This window comes from Leguminivora glycinivorella, chromosome 18 (assembly GCF_023078275.1).
Source record: "Leguminivora glycinivorella isolate SPB_JAAS2020 chromosome 18, LegGlyc_1.1, whole genome shotgun sequence".
NCBI classification, from domain to species: Eukaryota; Metazoa; Arthropoda; class Insecta; order Lepidoptera; family Tortricidae; genus Leguminivora; species Leguminivora glycinivorella.
Genome location: NC_062988.1, coordinates 17,835,881 through 17,850,439, shown reverse-complemented (window position 1 = coordinate 17,850,439; position 14,559 = coordinate 17,835,881). Strand labels below are relative to the sequence as shown.

The 14,559-nt window shown below is 42.5% G+C and overlaps 1 protein-coding gene across 1 annotated transcript in view; it reads left to right on the top strand.

The window, feature by feature from the left end:
• Nucleotides 1-14,559, top strand: part of LOC125235742 — a 303,327-nt gene that overhangs the window by 225,215 nt on the left and 63,553 nt on the right. The window contains exons 3-5 of the mRNA XM_048142321.1: nucleotides 1,392-1,494; nucleotides 2,918-3,059; nucleotides 5,563-5,677. Coding sequence (XP_047998278.1) covers nucleotides 1,404-1,494; nucleotides 2,918-3,059; nucleotides 5,563-5,677 — 348 coding nt within the window. The 5' untranslated portion in view covers nucleotides 1,392-1,403. The remainder of the gene's footprint in view (nucleotides 1-1,391; nucleotides 1,495-2,917; nucleotides 3,060-5,562; nucleotides 5,678-14,559) is intronic.

Genomic DNA, 14,559 nt, shown 5'->3' with positions numbered 1-14,559 from the left:
CAAAAAAATAGGTGGTTTCTTAATGTGTTATAAAGGTCATAAATTAAAGTAGTCGAATTTAAAACAAAAGTCCTGATTCCATTTTCGCCTGATTTTTAGTGAATTAAAATAATATTTTTTTTATTCTATTATACGTTTTTTGTCACAAATTTTGGTGGCTTAACTAAAAAAACTATTTCAAATTACCAAACTTAATTTTTGGTGACATAAAAAGTACTGTTATAGAATTAAGTTATTTTCCCAGTAGTAGCAAGACCGGATGGTTCCTAGGCTATAACTAATAGTTAATTTATTGCCTTATTAATTTAACAGTAATCAATTTCTAATTAATGTTCATTCAAGTTATTTGAGATTTTTATTAATTAAAATAATTTATTGCATACATTTGTCAGCCAGAAATATAATATATCCTAGTATGTTTGATTTAATGGATAGCAATATAGTGTTTTTTTACAGTTCCCTATACTTTCTTTATTATCGAGACAATCTGATTTTCGGTTATAGGAAAGGACTATAAAGGCCTTCCCACATCGCTTCTCCTCAGCGTTGGTGTTTAGCCAAGCCAATTGTATGGACTCTGCTTGAGGCAGCAAAACTTCGTTGTCATTTTTCATAGGGTCTGTGACGGTCTAATACCTCTGCCACACTATGCTCCTCGTGCTGTTGCCCTCTCCACACACTGCCCTACTCGTGCAATTATCGCACTGGGTTATTGCCGGCCCTTTGACTCGCGCCAAAAAACCGACAAAATAGGGAGCGGTGGGCATGACGAGGAGCATGACGAGCACATTATGCCTCTGCCTACTTCCCACGCCGCTCGTCGAGTGTGTGGCAGAGGTATAAGAGGCGGTCAAATCGTAATCCCCTCGACAACGAAACGCTTTGCTTAATCTCGTTCTCCACGGATCACGAACAATCTACGCCTAAGCCGGCTGACCATACGCCGATGCCCAAAAGTCGCTAGCTGTAGTCCAGGCTGTGTAGTGTAGCTGTAGCTGTGGGCTCCAGGGGTCCTTTAGGAATGCAAAAGATCGGCCTGAGTGGAGAGCACTGCAACGTACAGCGATTTATGGTGATCACGACCCTCAGTCATGAGGTTTCGACGAAAAAAAGAGCTGTAGTCAACTAAAAATTCGCTTTTTTTTATTGTAAATGGGCTTACTCTTGGCCACAGACTAGCCAAAGGCAAAGACGTGGCTTACGATGGAGTGAACTCGCCCTGAAGATGCCTGTTCACTCTTGATTTGAAGGTTGCCGGGTTATATGAGCTCGGAAATATAGCTGCCGGCAAGGAATGCTCGGAAAGATCGCTGCAATGCTGCTGTTGGGATGCAAGGATCGCTTTATGTATACTTAGGACAGTGTCTCAATGTATGTTTGTTTGTCTGCAGGCTGGGAGGCGGATGTCGGGCGGCGGCGCGGGGCTGATGTCGTGCGTGCGCGAGGGCTCGCTGGAGCCGCCTTACCGACCGCACACCGACACACACAACCATGGTAAGAAACCCTTATCCTCTTACTCCTCATATTTGTCATCTCTTCCTCTCCTCCTTATCCTACTTGGTCTCTTTGTCCTACTAGTCTGTTCTCAGCGCTGAGAATAATGAATCCTCTGACGAAGTTTTTTGATGGCTTCTCTCTAAAGCATTTCGCCTTCTGCTTCGCTACGATAGTACTCTTTATTATACTGTGGCTTCGTGCTGTAGTCACCATAGCCCTCCATCTTGTTGAGATATCAGCACTAATCAAAACTGGAACAAGCAACTTATCTGGCTAATGTTTAGGGCGCCATAAGGTTCTTCTCTGTATCATAAGGCTCAGTTGCTGTCAGAGGCTTGTCAGAGTAGTCAAAGACATATAATATAACTCCGTATAGACAGATAAAGTCTAAGAAAAAAACTTACTTCAGTACCATACAGAAAAAGGTACGGTGGCCTAGATGGCATTACACCTTTGGGGTACGCGCTGCTAGATGGCGCTAATATTAATAAAGTTGCCGTCAATAGAATTTGTGAACAATGTAAACAAACCGTGTAGCCACAATGTCTTTAATTTCCAGTCTAACTCATCAGATACTGGCTAAATCCATGTGTTATTTAATCAATTCATCTCACATTATGATCCTCAACCTTTAAAATAATAAAATTGTGCTTAAAATTTATATTTTATATAATAGTTTGTTTACATTGTTGACAATTTCTATTGACGGCGATTTTATTTGACATTTTAACACATATCAAGCTAAGAATATGGGTAAAATTGTCAAAACTGAGGTTCAAAAGTTTTAAGCCTGTGTCAAAAAATGGCAGTCTATGCGCTGTGATTACACATTTTACTTCGACAGTAACTCTCTATAATACTCGATCCTCTTTAGAGTAGGTTCGATAATGTAGCCAAAATTCTAAAGACGCCATAGTTAGTTACCAGAAAAGGAATCTCAAAATCATCAGTTGTCCATCTTAAATCGTATTCATAATACCAAAGACCTATATAACTTCGTAAAGACCGATAAAGTCTAAGAAAAAAACGTACCCCAAAACCATATAGAAAAAGGTACGGTGAGCTAGATGGCGATACACCTTTGGGGTACGCTCGGCTAGATGGCGCTAATATTAATATTTGACATTTAAAAACATATCATGCTAAGAATATGGGCTAAATTGTCAAAACTGAGGTTCAAAAGTTTTAAGCCGGTGTCGAGAGATGGCAGTCTATGCAATGTGATTACACATTTTACTTTGACAGTCATTCTCTGTAATATAACTCGATCCTCTTTGATAATACAAATGACATTTCCTTTTTCATCACAGATAGCTAGTATAACAATAGTGCAACACACAACTCCTCACGGTTAATATGAGAATATGTTACGTGTCACCAAATTTCTGTTTTTTCTAACATTACCCTTCTCATATTCCAGGCGAAGGCCGCACAGGCAGATTCCTGCGAGGGCTGCGTCGCATGTTTAAGAGGCGTGGAAGTGCGACAAGGAACGCCTCTCCCGACCCTCGGAGCAGTTCTACTGGAGAACTCCTCGCTGCCGAGCGACAAGCTAGGAGGAAGTGAGTTACCACATATCTCTCTCTCTCTCTCTCTCTCCTCTCTCTCTCTCACTCTCGTATGCGGAAGTGGCACAAGGAACGCCTCTCCCGACCCTCGGAGCAGTTCTACTGGAGAACTCCTCGCTGCCGAGCGACAAGCTAGGAGGAAGTGAGTTACCACATATCTCTCTCTCTCTCTCTCTCCTCTCTCTCTCTCTCCTCTCTCTCTCTCACTCTCGTATGCGGAAGTGGCACAAGGAACGCCTCTCCCGACCCTCGGAGCAGTTCTACTGGAGAACTCCTCGCTGCCGAGCGACAAGCTAGGAGGAAGTGAGTGAGCACATATCTCTCTCTCTCTCTCTCCTCTCTCTCTCACTCTCGTATGCGGAAGTGGCACAAGGAACGCCTCTCCCGACCCTCGGAGCAGTTCTACTGGAGAACTCCTCGCTGCCGAGCGACAAGCTAGGAGGAAGTGAGTGAGCACATATCTCTCTCTCTCTCTCTCTCTCTCTCTCTCTCTCTCTCTCTCTCTCTCTCTCACTCTCGTATGCGGAAGTGGCACAAGGAACGCTTCTCCCGACCCTCGGAGCAGTTCTACTGGAGAACTCCTCGCTGCCGAGCGACAAGCTAGGAGGAAGTGAGTTAGCACATATCTCTCTCTCACTCTCTCTCTCGACAAGCTAGAAGAAAGTGATTTGACTAGTTCACATAGGACCCATAGAGACAAGAGGCCGATCACTGATGATCAAACTTATCGACGCGGAATCAGCTCTAGCAGACTAGTATGAAACGCTTACGCGTCGTCGTCGCTGAACGCGTGCGTACGCATGTTTATACTCGTACTCATCATCATCCTCCTTGCGTTATCCCGGCATTTGTCACGGATCATGGGAGCCTGGGGTCCGCTTTGACAACTAATTCCAAGATTTGACGATGGCACTAGTTTTTACGAAAGCGACTGCCATCTGACCTTCCAACCCGAAGGGTAAACTAGACCTTATTGGATAAGTCCGGTTTCCGTACGATGTTTTCCTTCGCCGAAAAGCGACTGGCAAATATCGAATGACATTTCGCACACTGTAAATTTCGAAAAACTCATTGGTGCGAGCCGGGGTTCTAACTGGCGAACTCCGGAACGAAAGTCGCACATACTTACCGCTACGCTATCAGCGCTTACCTAGGCTACCATGAATCGTTCTTTAGGTACCTAACCTAAGTTTGCAAGTTCATAAAATCCATGCGCCTATCTGGATTATCTGAGCAATCCCTGTGAGACAACTTGTTGCCTAACAAGTTAGTAATTTATGAAACACTTACCTTAAGCTATTCCCTAATGCCGTAACATTTTAGGTTCTAAATGTACGTGTCTGACCTATTTTTATTAATTTATAGACAGAAATTTTTTGTTATAAATTATCACAACACATTCAGATTGCAACATTTGCTACATCGCAGCGTAAAGTAAATATTCTGGTAAGCGACAATTATGAAAGTAATACATCATTGTATAATAATACATATATATTAAGTACCTTTATTGTCAAAAATTCTACGTGTCTTAGTTTATTTTCCCCTAAGGTAAACGTATCCTTATGTCACATGGCCATTTTAGCTTAGGTACTTTTACATTAATAAGTATAGTTTTGATTATTTCACACACAAGTAAGATTTTTAGCTTTTTCAAACCTGACCTGCCCTTCATGACAGTATCCCTTTGTATAGAAACTTCTTCTTCCTCCTACCCTTATCCCACGATTCCCACGTTATGTGGGGTCGGTACAACATGGCTTCTCTATCTTTCGTCATCTCAACACTCACATCTTTCTTTCTCATATCATCTTTCACACAATCCATCCATCGTTGTTTGTTTACCCCTCCTCCATCCGTTGACATTCATCTCCAACATTATTTTGCCTATATGACATTCATCCCTCCTCATTACATGACCGTACCACGCCAACCTGCCACTCCTCATCTTTTCCGTTATAGGCGCAACTTTCAAACTTCCCCTAATATACTCATTCCTGCATGATCCGATCCATTCTGGTCACTCCACACATGCATCTCAACATTCTCATTTCCGCTACGTGCACTCTCTTTTCCCTTTGTCATCATCCTCCTTGCGTTATCCCGGCATTTGCCACGGCTCATGGGAGCCCGGGGTCCGCTTTGACAACTAATCCCAAGATTTGGCGTAGGCACTAGTTTTTACGAAAGCGACTGCCATCTGACCTTCCAACCCGAAGGGTAACTAGGCTTTATTGGAATTAGTCCGGTTTCCTCACGATGTTTTCCTTCACCGAAAAGCGACTGGCAAATATCAAATGACATTTCGCACATAAGTTCAGAAAAACTCATTGGTACGAGCCGGGTTCGAACCCGCGTCCTCCGGATCGAAAGTCGCACGCTCTTACCGCTAGGCCACCAGCGCTTGGTGGCCTAGCGGTAAGAGCGTGCGAGCGTAATACCATCTCTTTTCCCTTTGTATAGAAACGTTACTGATTAATTGTTCTTCTCATTCCAGAGAGGGAGCCTACGGCAGCGGTCTGTCGGTGTCACACGACTCAGTCTTCACTGGCGAACGGAGCGACGAATCTAGTGATGAACGCCCTACCCCACATCTGCCCACTTCTCACAGGGTACGTACTTTTATATATAAAAGTTTAAAAAAACTTAGGTATTTTCTGAGGACAATCAACACCTTGCCACCTTGGCTGGAGATAGCTCAGCCGGCCAGCTGGAGTCACAATCGTTGACGTGTCGATCGAAAAGCCGTCTGACTCTGTCGCGCCAGTATAGAAGAGCATTGGGGAGAGCTAGCGAAAGCGTAAACGATAGTGACGTTGGATATCATCATCATCATCATATCAGCCCTTTATCGCACACTGCTGAGCATAGGCCTCTCTTTTAGTACGCCACTTGTCCCGGTCCTGGGGGCCGATTTTTGAGTCTCACTGTCACTAAAATACCGGTTGAAAACGGTGAATTGCCTATTATTTTCAGTGACAATTTTCTGAATTCGAATGCCGTGAAACTCAAAAATCGGCCCCCTGAGCTAGTTTCATCCAGTTGTGACCCGCAATTTTCCGGATGTCGTCCACCCAACGGATGCCAAGCGCTTCTTACATCTGTGCTCACAGATGGCCACCATTCTGTCAACATTTTAGTCCATCTGCCATCACTCTACCTAGAAACATGTCCCGCCCAACTCCATTTTAGTTTATTGCATGGGTGCGACGACGGATCTCGGCATTCTTCACCCGATCTTGAATATTGATACCGAGCACGGCACGCTCCATTGACGTTGGATAGGTGCCCTGGAACTTATCTGGCCTGCACTCGTGTCGAGGCAAAACTCATTTTGAGTCGCAGCGCTTTTTAATAGTAGTAGTAGTAATGGTTATTCTCGAGAAGGAAAAGATAAAATACGAAAACATAAACAGTAAGAGATAATCTAGAACCTAAATAGTCAAGCACTACAGTGCTGCACTGCACACGCACTGCAGTGCTCCTGTGGACGCTCCGGCTGTGGAATGAACGCCGTTTTCGCGAGGGTCTACAGTAGGTAGAGCCGACTACAAGGTTCTTCAAAAAAGGAGTGTGGAATTTTTTCAAGGGTCTGCACTCATGTAACCCCTTTGAAGTTGTAAATGTTCAGAGGCTACGGTGACTGCTTAGCATCTTTTTTGTCACTGTAGAAGTATAAAAAAGGTAAGGTTGAGTACGTTTTTGAATAGCAAAAGGTGCTACAGCAAATAGGGCACCTTATACTAAAGGCGTGAATTGATAGGTGACATTACGTCCCAAGTGTCTTACTCGCTCGATTAAGCTTTCATTATTGGAGACCCTTTACGGACGATAAACTTTGGGGAAGGTCAAGGCGGATCGTAAAACTAAGGTTACTCACTGATCTACACGAGAATTAAGGTTAGATAACAGATATCGGGCCCATATAGGTTGAATCTAAGAAAGTTTGATAACAATCAAAACACATGATATTATAAAGAATGGTTATACTATTAATGAAGTAATGAAATCCTACAATACCATAAACATAGGTATAATGAAGTTGCTTCAATCATTTTCCCAACAGTGTTTGCTCAGGCGGTCTTTCGATGACAATCGAGTCAATTGTGAATCCATAAAAAAATAAAATCATACAAAAACGCAGAAAGCAGGAAATACACACACACATATCATACCTTTTAATTTATAAAAATGGACAACGTCCATCAATATTTAAAAAGTCAGATAATTATAAAAATAGCGCAGATAGTCCGGGTTCCTCTCTGCAGCCCTAACCACCGGATGCTCGGGCCCTGCCCTGCTGCGCTGACTGGCGGCACTCTATGTTAGGTTTTTTTTATAATATGTTTATATATTCTTGTATTGTTTTGTAAGTGTTTTTAATTATTCAAGGATAAATAACTTCAAACGCGCCATTTACTCTTGAGAATGTGAAACGTAGGTAAACTTTACGTTTCATTGGAATTCCTTTAGTCATTTATACAAACAGAAAACGAATGACTGTCAATATTTTATGCTAAGTGGAGAATATTCAAATCACTTATTACACGCATTTTTTTTTTTATGGGATAGGAGGCAAACGAGCAGACAGGTCGCCTGATGGTAAGCGATCACCGCCGCCCATGGACACCCGAAACACCAGTTCAGTTTTCGTTCATTACTGTAATAAGTACCTACAGTACCTACGCAATAACCAACTTCATTTATAAATTTTAAGAAAACTTTTGGCACAAGAAGTAGGTTTTTAATTCATCGGCAGATATCCTGATTTTTATTAATAACTTAGGACATCATCAGACTGTCCGCATGCAGTCTGGCTAAAAATATTGGAAATGAAAAAGTGGCAACGTCGTAGTGTCACAGTATAATAAACATACCCCGACCGGCGAGAGCAAAAATGCGTTGTCAGCTTAATAGTGCGAGGACACACACTTTGGTCGATGTCGATAAAAACAACACGATGTACTGGACCACCGTTATGATATGCAGAAGTATTAATTATTGTTGTAAACAAAATTAAAACCAAGTGTTTGTATTTATTCAGTATTTTATGTAATTTTCGTAATATACAATTAGCATTTTTTCTAAATTTTCTGATTTTAAACTCCTTCGCCTTGCCGATAAAATCCATTTCCTCCAACTAAAGGACCGTTCTAAATCTACTGTAGTAATTGGAGCAAAACGAAATAATTCATAGTGATTATGTGTGTGTGTAAATAATAATTTATGTTGATAGAAAATTGTTTTAGGGTTATTCTTAGAAACGCGTGGAGGTATCAAGTTGAAATAAATAACAAATACTAATGGCTCAGTTTAAAAAATAATAATTGTGCTTAATTAAAAGTCGACTATTCTATCGACATCCATATGTCGATAGAATAGTCGATATTTAATTAAGCACTAGGAGCAGACGCATTTTTGTTCTCGCCGGCCGGGGTATGATAATAAAGAGTACTATGGTATAGTATGACCACTCCCGCTCCCCGTTGAAAGTGCCGCCCACCCCCTCTCGGTTACCTCACAGTTATCGCCTGTCAAAACGGTCGTCGACCTGTCATATTTCACTCATACAAGCATAGTACGTGTTCACCTACACGAACTAATATCGAAGTTCCGCTCTCGACTGTTTCCTCCACCAAAACTTAATTAATCGTAACGGAATTTAAAAATCTGAATAACAATGAAATAATCTGTGTCGGACCGTTTAGTTTTTTTGGCTGATTGTTACCAATTTTGAATACCACGCCTTTTTTGCGCCATAATCTATAAGGCCGTTTTTGGAAATTTTTGATAGGCTCTAGCGTCTTTAAATATACTCTGTCAAATAAGTCTGTCAGTAAATAAGAACAAAGAAAACTATATGCATCCTTTTCTTTAGGGTGCTAGAGAAAAGAATACCTATAGTTTTCTTTGTTCTTATTTACTGACAGACTTGTTTGACAGAGTATATCAATAAGAATATCAAAATAATCAAAACAGTCAGACACAGATAAAAATAATAATAATCTGTCCTGAAAAAAATCATTGCTCTATATTCAAAAACCAGGGAGGAAATAGTCGAGAGCGTTTGTATGGAGAATTGACCCCTCCTGTATCGTCTTAAACCTTATTATCGAAGAATAGGACAGCTTTGATCAGCTAAAGCTCTAAGTCTTATTATGTTGTACAGTGCATCGCTCTTAGCAGAGCTGCGAACCGTCCAGTCTAATTGAATTCATTCTATTTGTGGACGATTCTGAGTTAGCAGCAGTTGGATGATTCAAACTAAAACTTCTGTGCTTTAATGATTCAGAAATAAACAATAACTTGTTTCTAATTTGATTCCATTTGAAACTTTTGTATTATATGCCGATTTAGGTTTTCTATTTTTGGGTTTGGCAACTTCTCCCTTCAGTGTTTTCACTTATAGAGGTAGCCAGCCCGTTTTCCTCTTTTCCGCAGTTGTATCGTAATGTTCTATTCCTTGTAAGTTATAAAACCTTTTTTTTTACGTTGGGGAAATGCATTTACGCATGCCACCCGGTCCGGGGGAACCAGGGGCGATGACGGACTAACCAGTCTATAGGACTACCGTCTAAAACCACCAACGAATTCCGTCTGTGCCTTCAGGGTCACTATAAGCATTCGGGTACGTACAAGTTGACTTATATTTTTATGCTTTGAGATTGTTTGACTTTAATACCTCCTGTTTATCCCATTATCCGTTAAAATAAATATTGAACTAAGTTACACCACCCTGCACTTTAAATGCAGGCATTTGCATCCATGGCGATCAATTAGTCCACTAAAATGCTAATTTCTTTGTCCAGGTAACGGTCAACGCCTTTTAAATGGACGGTGGGTACTAAATGGCTTATTTAAGAGCTTTTGAGCACGTGAAATTTCAAAGTTTTATTAAGCAAATTAAGGGTTGACAAAGGGGGAGAGGTTTTATGCTAAAAATCGTATAACAGCTTCACTGTCATTAAAATTCATGGAAAAGTAGAAGATACTATATGTACTCGTACAGTGAGTTCCAAAAGTGCATGTCGAATTTATCAATTCATAAAATAAAACCCAGAATATCCAGAATGTTGCGCGAGGCCATTGAGATCAAGAAATATCCAAACTTTAATAGAGAAGATGGCTTTACTTTACCACCGGCCTGGGATCCAGTAGTACATCTGATAATGGAACAAGCACGACGAAGACTGTGAGGCATTTGTGTTGTATGGTGTTGGACATTTGCAGTTTGTTTTTGTCAGTATTGTGTAGATTAATTGATTAATTATTTTTTAACATAGTAATGGTAATTTTTTTGAATATTGTATAACTAGCTTTATTAATAGTGTGTGAACCTGCCTTAAAAATCTATATTATTTATGGTCATGGTTTGTTAATATTTCTTGTATGTGTTTGTAAATTGTAACTTTTCCTCAGTCACCAGTTGACCACGAACGCTGTAATGTGTTCGAAACGTCGGGATGAATTGTAAATTCATTATACGCGATCTTATCCGTTTCCATAGTTTTATTTCATGAGCAACTATCGCGGTAACCGAAGACAATATTAATTAATTCATAGTTTCTTCATTCAATTTCGCAGCACCTACTCAAAATTCAAATAATTATTACTTTGCTACACTTGTACGTACATAGATCAAAGGTAATTTTTTTTGTTATAAGTTCTCTCAATAAAAAGCGTACCCTCTCTTACGAATTTTTAATTTAAAATGTTTGTCTTTCAAGCTTGTCTAGCCTATCTTAAATTTAAAAGTAGATTGATTAACTGACTGGGGTGAGACTTGAACTCACGGCTCACCGCCTCTGGATTCCTGCGTTCGGCTTCTGCTTGACAAACTCGCTTCTAGAACTTTCCCGTTAAAAAGAGTATAACCAACCTTGAACTGTCTAATTGTATACATCCATAGGTCATCTAGGGCATTAACTCAACACCAGATGTTAGATATTCTAGCCTTTCAGAGAACACAACTAAACATATGTGCACATGTGTTGAAAATGAAGTTTAATTACGTAATGTTATAAAGACGTGGTAATCTTAATGAACGATCAAATACAAGTGCCGTAAGAGGGCATAATAGTTATTTGTTATACAAGGGGGCAAAGTTGTATTTTAACGACGAGTGTGGAATTGAAAAACGAGCAAGTGAAAGGATTCTATAGTTGAAGAAGAAGTTCGAGAATAGAATCCTGAACTTGCGAGTGTTTAACACACGAGAAGTAAAATACATTTGCACCCGAGTGTAACTCAAAACTTTTCCCCTCACTATAGCGAGGAAACTACAACGCAAAAATGCGTTTATCACTGCTTCCAGTAGTTCCACAGGTGGTAAATCATCTTTATTACTAGATTCACCTACTTTTATCAATTTTAAAGCAGTTAATTTGACTTTATTCAAGGTCAAATTACTTTACCCACTAGTGGATAAAATGCGTTTTTACCCGCTGGTATTAAAGGACAAAACACGTGTTTCCGAGCGAGTAAGGGGAAAAATAAATTGTAGTTAACTCCTTGAAGCGTATATTTGTTCGAATTATGTATTTATAAAAGGTGTGCAAATGAAAATAGAGGAAAGAATAGGAAAGTCAAGAGTCGTTATGTAATGGGGTAATACATTCCACGTCTCTTGACTTTTTGAACAGACTCTAAGGTTTGTGGGACGTGCAAATAGCAAGGTTTTGTCGTTTTGAAGGTAAACGTGAGGTGTTTAATTGTCTTATTTTGGTATATGGGCATTGTTAGCGACGCGTCGAAATATATGTAAAATAGCATAAGAATTCGATTAAGACTGTATTCGTAATAAAGATTATTTCGTAGGTAGGAAACGGGTAGAACTGCGTTAGTTAAGTTAATTTTGTCAATTCCGATTATTAAGTATGATAATAAGACTCATATGTGATGTATTCGATAGCAGGCAATTCCCATATTCCTTCCTTCCCAAGTCGCGGAAACCGAGTCCAAAGTTCAATCTAAACTCAGACTGTCCATTGGACTACGATTAATAGCCAATAAGCACTAACGTGAGAGGCTTAGAGCGAGAAAACCGAACTCTCCTCTGATTGGCTAAAAATATTTCCTTAAAGTTCCGAAATCATTTTCCTTTCACCCGAAAATTGCCTTAGGATTACTCGAATCCAAGCCAATAACTCGATAACTATAAGACATATGAAGATGTAAATAGTTTTAAAACGTAGCTGGGAACTTACGTAACACGATAACCTACATTTCCATAGTAATATGCCGTTATCGATAACAATGGAGCTCAAGGCAAGCTGAGAAACCAGTCTATTGTATGGCCCGGACGGCTAATCACCTCTTCTATTGTGTAAAAACGTAAACAAACGCAGGTGCATTCCACTCGAGGTGAATGACCCTAGTGTCAGGTGCATTGTTACGTAATTTCGAAGCGATAGCCTAATTAGTTTATAAGTAATTAGGATTTGAACGAAAAATGATAACGTTAAATTCACGTAATCGAGCGCCGTAACGCGTTCGACCAATCACGACGCGCCATCCGTCGCCTATCGGGCGCAATTATTTACCTCTCTATCGCACGGAGCCTCGCGCTCAGCCGAGTCGTGATTGGGCGAATAAATTGAAATGTTTCTTTCCGTGAAGCGTAGGCGCATTCTGAAAAGGGGTATAAAAGGAACGATCGCTCGGTATGGGACATTCGAATTCGACCGGAACAAGAAGAACCAGCAGCCTCCAAGGAAAACCAGCAGCCAGCAGCCTACTACAAGCAGCCTACAGCCAGCAGCCAGCAGCCTACAGCCAGCAGCTAGCAGCCTACAGCCAGCAGCCAGCCACCCTCCACGACGGGTAGCGGCAGCAGCAGAAAACGACAGCATCGCGACGTATCGTCCGTACCGAGCGTTTCGTTAGGATATTAGCTTAGGAGTATTTTTATAACCGCGTTAAAATTAGAGTCGTTGATTTTTGTAAATATAAACCATTTGATTTGATTCGTTTTTTAGTTAGTGTATTCCAAAATCATAATCGGTACGGTTGATTGCTGAGGACGACATCGAAGCTCAAGGTACAGGCCCGGGACGAAAGAGTGAGTCGCACGAGCTCCAGCACATTCTCTCCACTTCGAGCCGTCGATAGGAAGCTTTGCGGACGCGGTCTGCAACAGTTTCTGGTCCTTCGAGCCGGATCTTCGTGCGGACTACGGGTCTACAGCGACGTACCTGTCATGAGCGACGACAGGATGGTAAGGACGAGGTCCAGGTCCAACCGAGCTGCGTCAGTGACGAGCGAAGAGGAGAGGCAGCAACTACTCGACGAAGGCGCGTCGGCGGCCCGCGAACGAGAGGCCGCACGCGCAAGCGCTGAGAGGGCGATGGGCGCCGACGCGGCGCGCCCTCCCTCACCTCCCTCCGGACCCGCTGGCGTAACGGAAGGGCTTAGCGTCGCCGGCGCGCAACCAATGGGCGCGGCGACAGCTAACAGCACGCTCAGGTATGGATTAACCGTAGAGACACCGAGGTCACCGTCCTACGACACGACATTGCTATGGCGAAGGGATTTAGCCAAGCGGTTACGGCGTCGTTCCAGACCCACGCCGATCCCAGCTAGACATCCCAAGGCTGCCGTCATAGACAGAACTACCGAGAAACGAAAGTCGCTGCAGGAAACTACCAAGGAGGTAAATAAACCAATTATTAAAGCTCAGTCCGTCAGATCACATGCGAGCAGTCGCACTGTGATAGAAGCGCAGCTGTCTCAGGCGGAGCTCGAGGCCAGCGAACGGCTAGCGGAGATATCCCGGAGGGAGTTGCAGCTAGAAGCGGACATGGTACGTAAACGGCTAGACGCCAGAAAACTGCAGATCCGCGCTAATGCGGATAGCGCAGACGAGCACGAATCTGCTGGTAGCGTGCGAAATTCGAATCAAGATCGATTAGACGAATGGCTAGAGAACTCGCGAGACGCGACGTCAAAACCCATTTGTAAGAGGTTAACCGACGAACCTCTACCCAAGTACGAGACTCCGAGACGACCTGCGCAGGCGGAGCGGCATATTCGAGGCCTCTCACCGGACCGCCAGGTATATCGGCGATCGATATCGCCACCGTCGGAGTCGCGTAGGCGATCGATATCGCCACCGGAGCGACGCAGGCGATCGACGACGCCGCCGGCGCGTCGCGAGCGATCGACGTCGCCACAGCTGGACGCGCGTACTCCGCACACGGCGCACACGCGCGCCACCGAAGGTACTGTAGCAGAGTCCATGCTGCACCTGTTCGAGAGGATGCAGATGGCGGCCCGTCCAGCCCCGAAGGATATATTCGAGCTGCCGCATTTCTACGGAGACGTCAGCGAGTGGAGAAGTTTCTACAATACCTACGCAGAGACATCGAAGCGGTATAAGTTTACTGACTACGAGAACGTGGCGCGGCTCAGGATGGCTTTACGCGGGGACGCAAAGACGTGTGTGTCTCACGTGTTATCGACAGCCACCAGACCCGATATGATCGTGAGAATACTG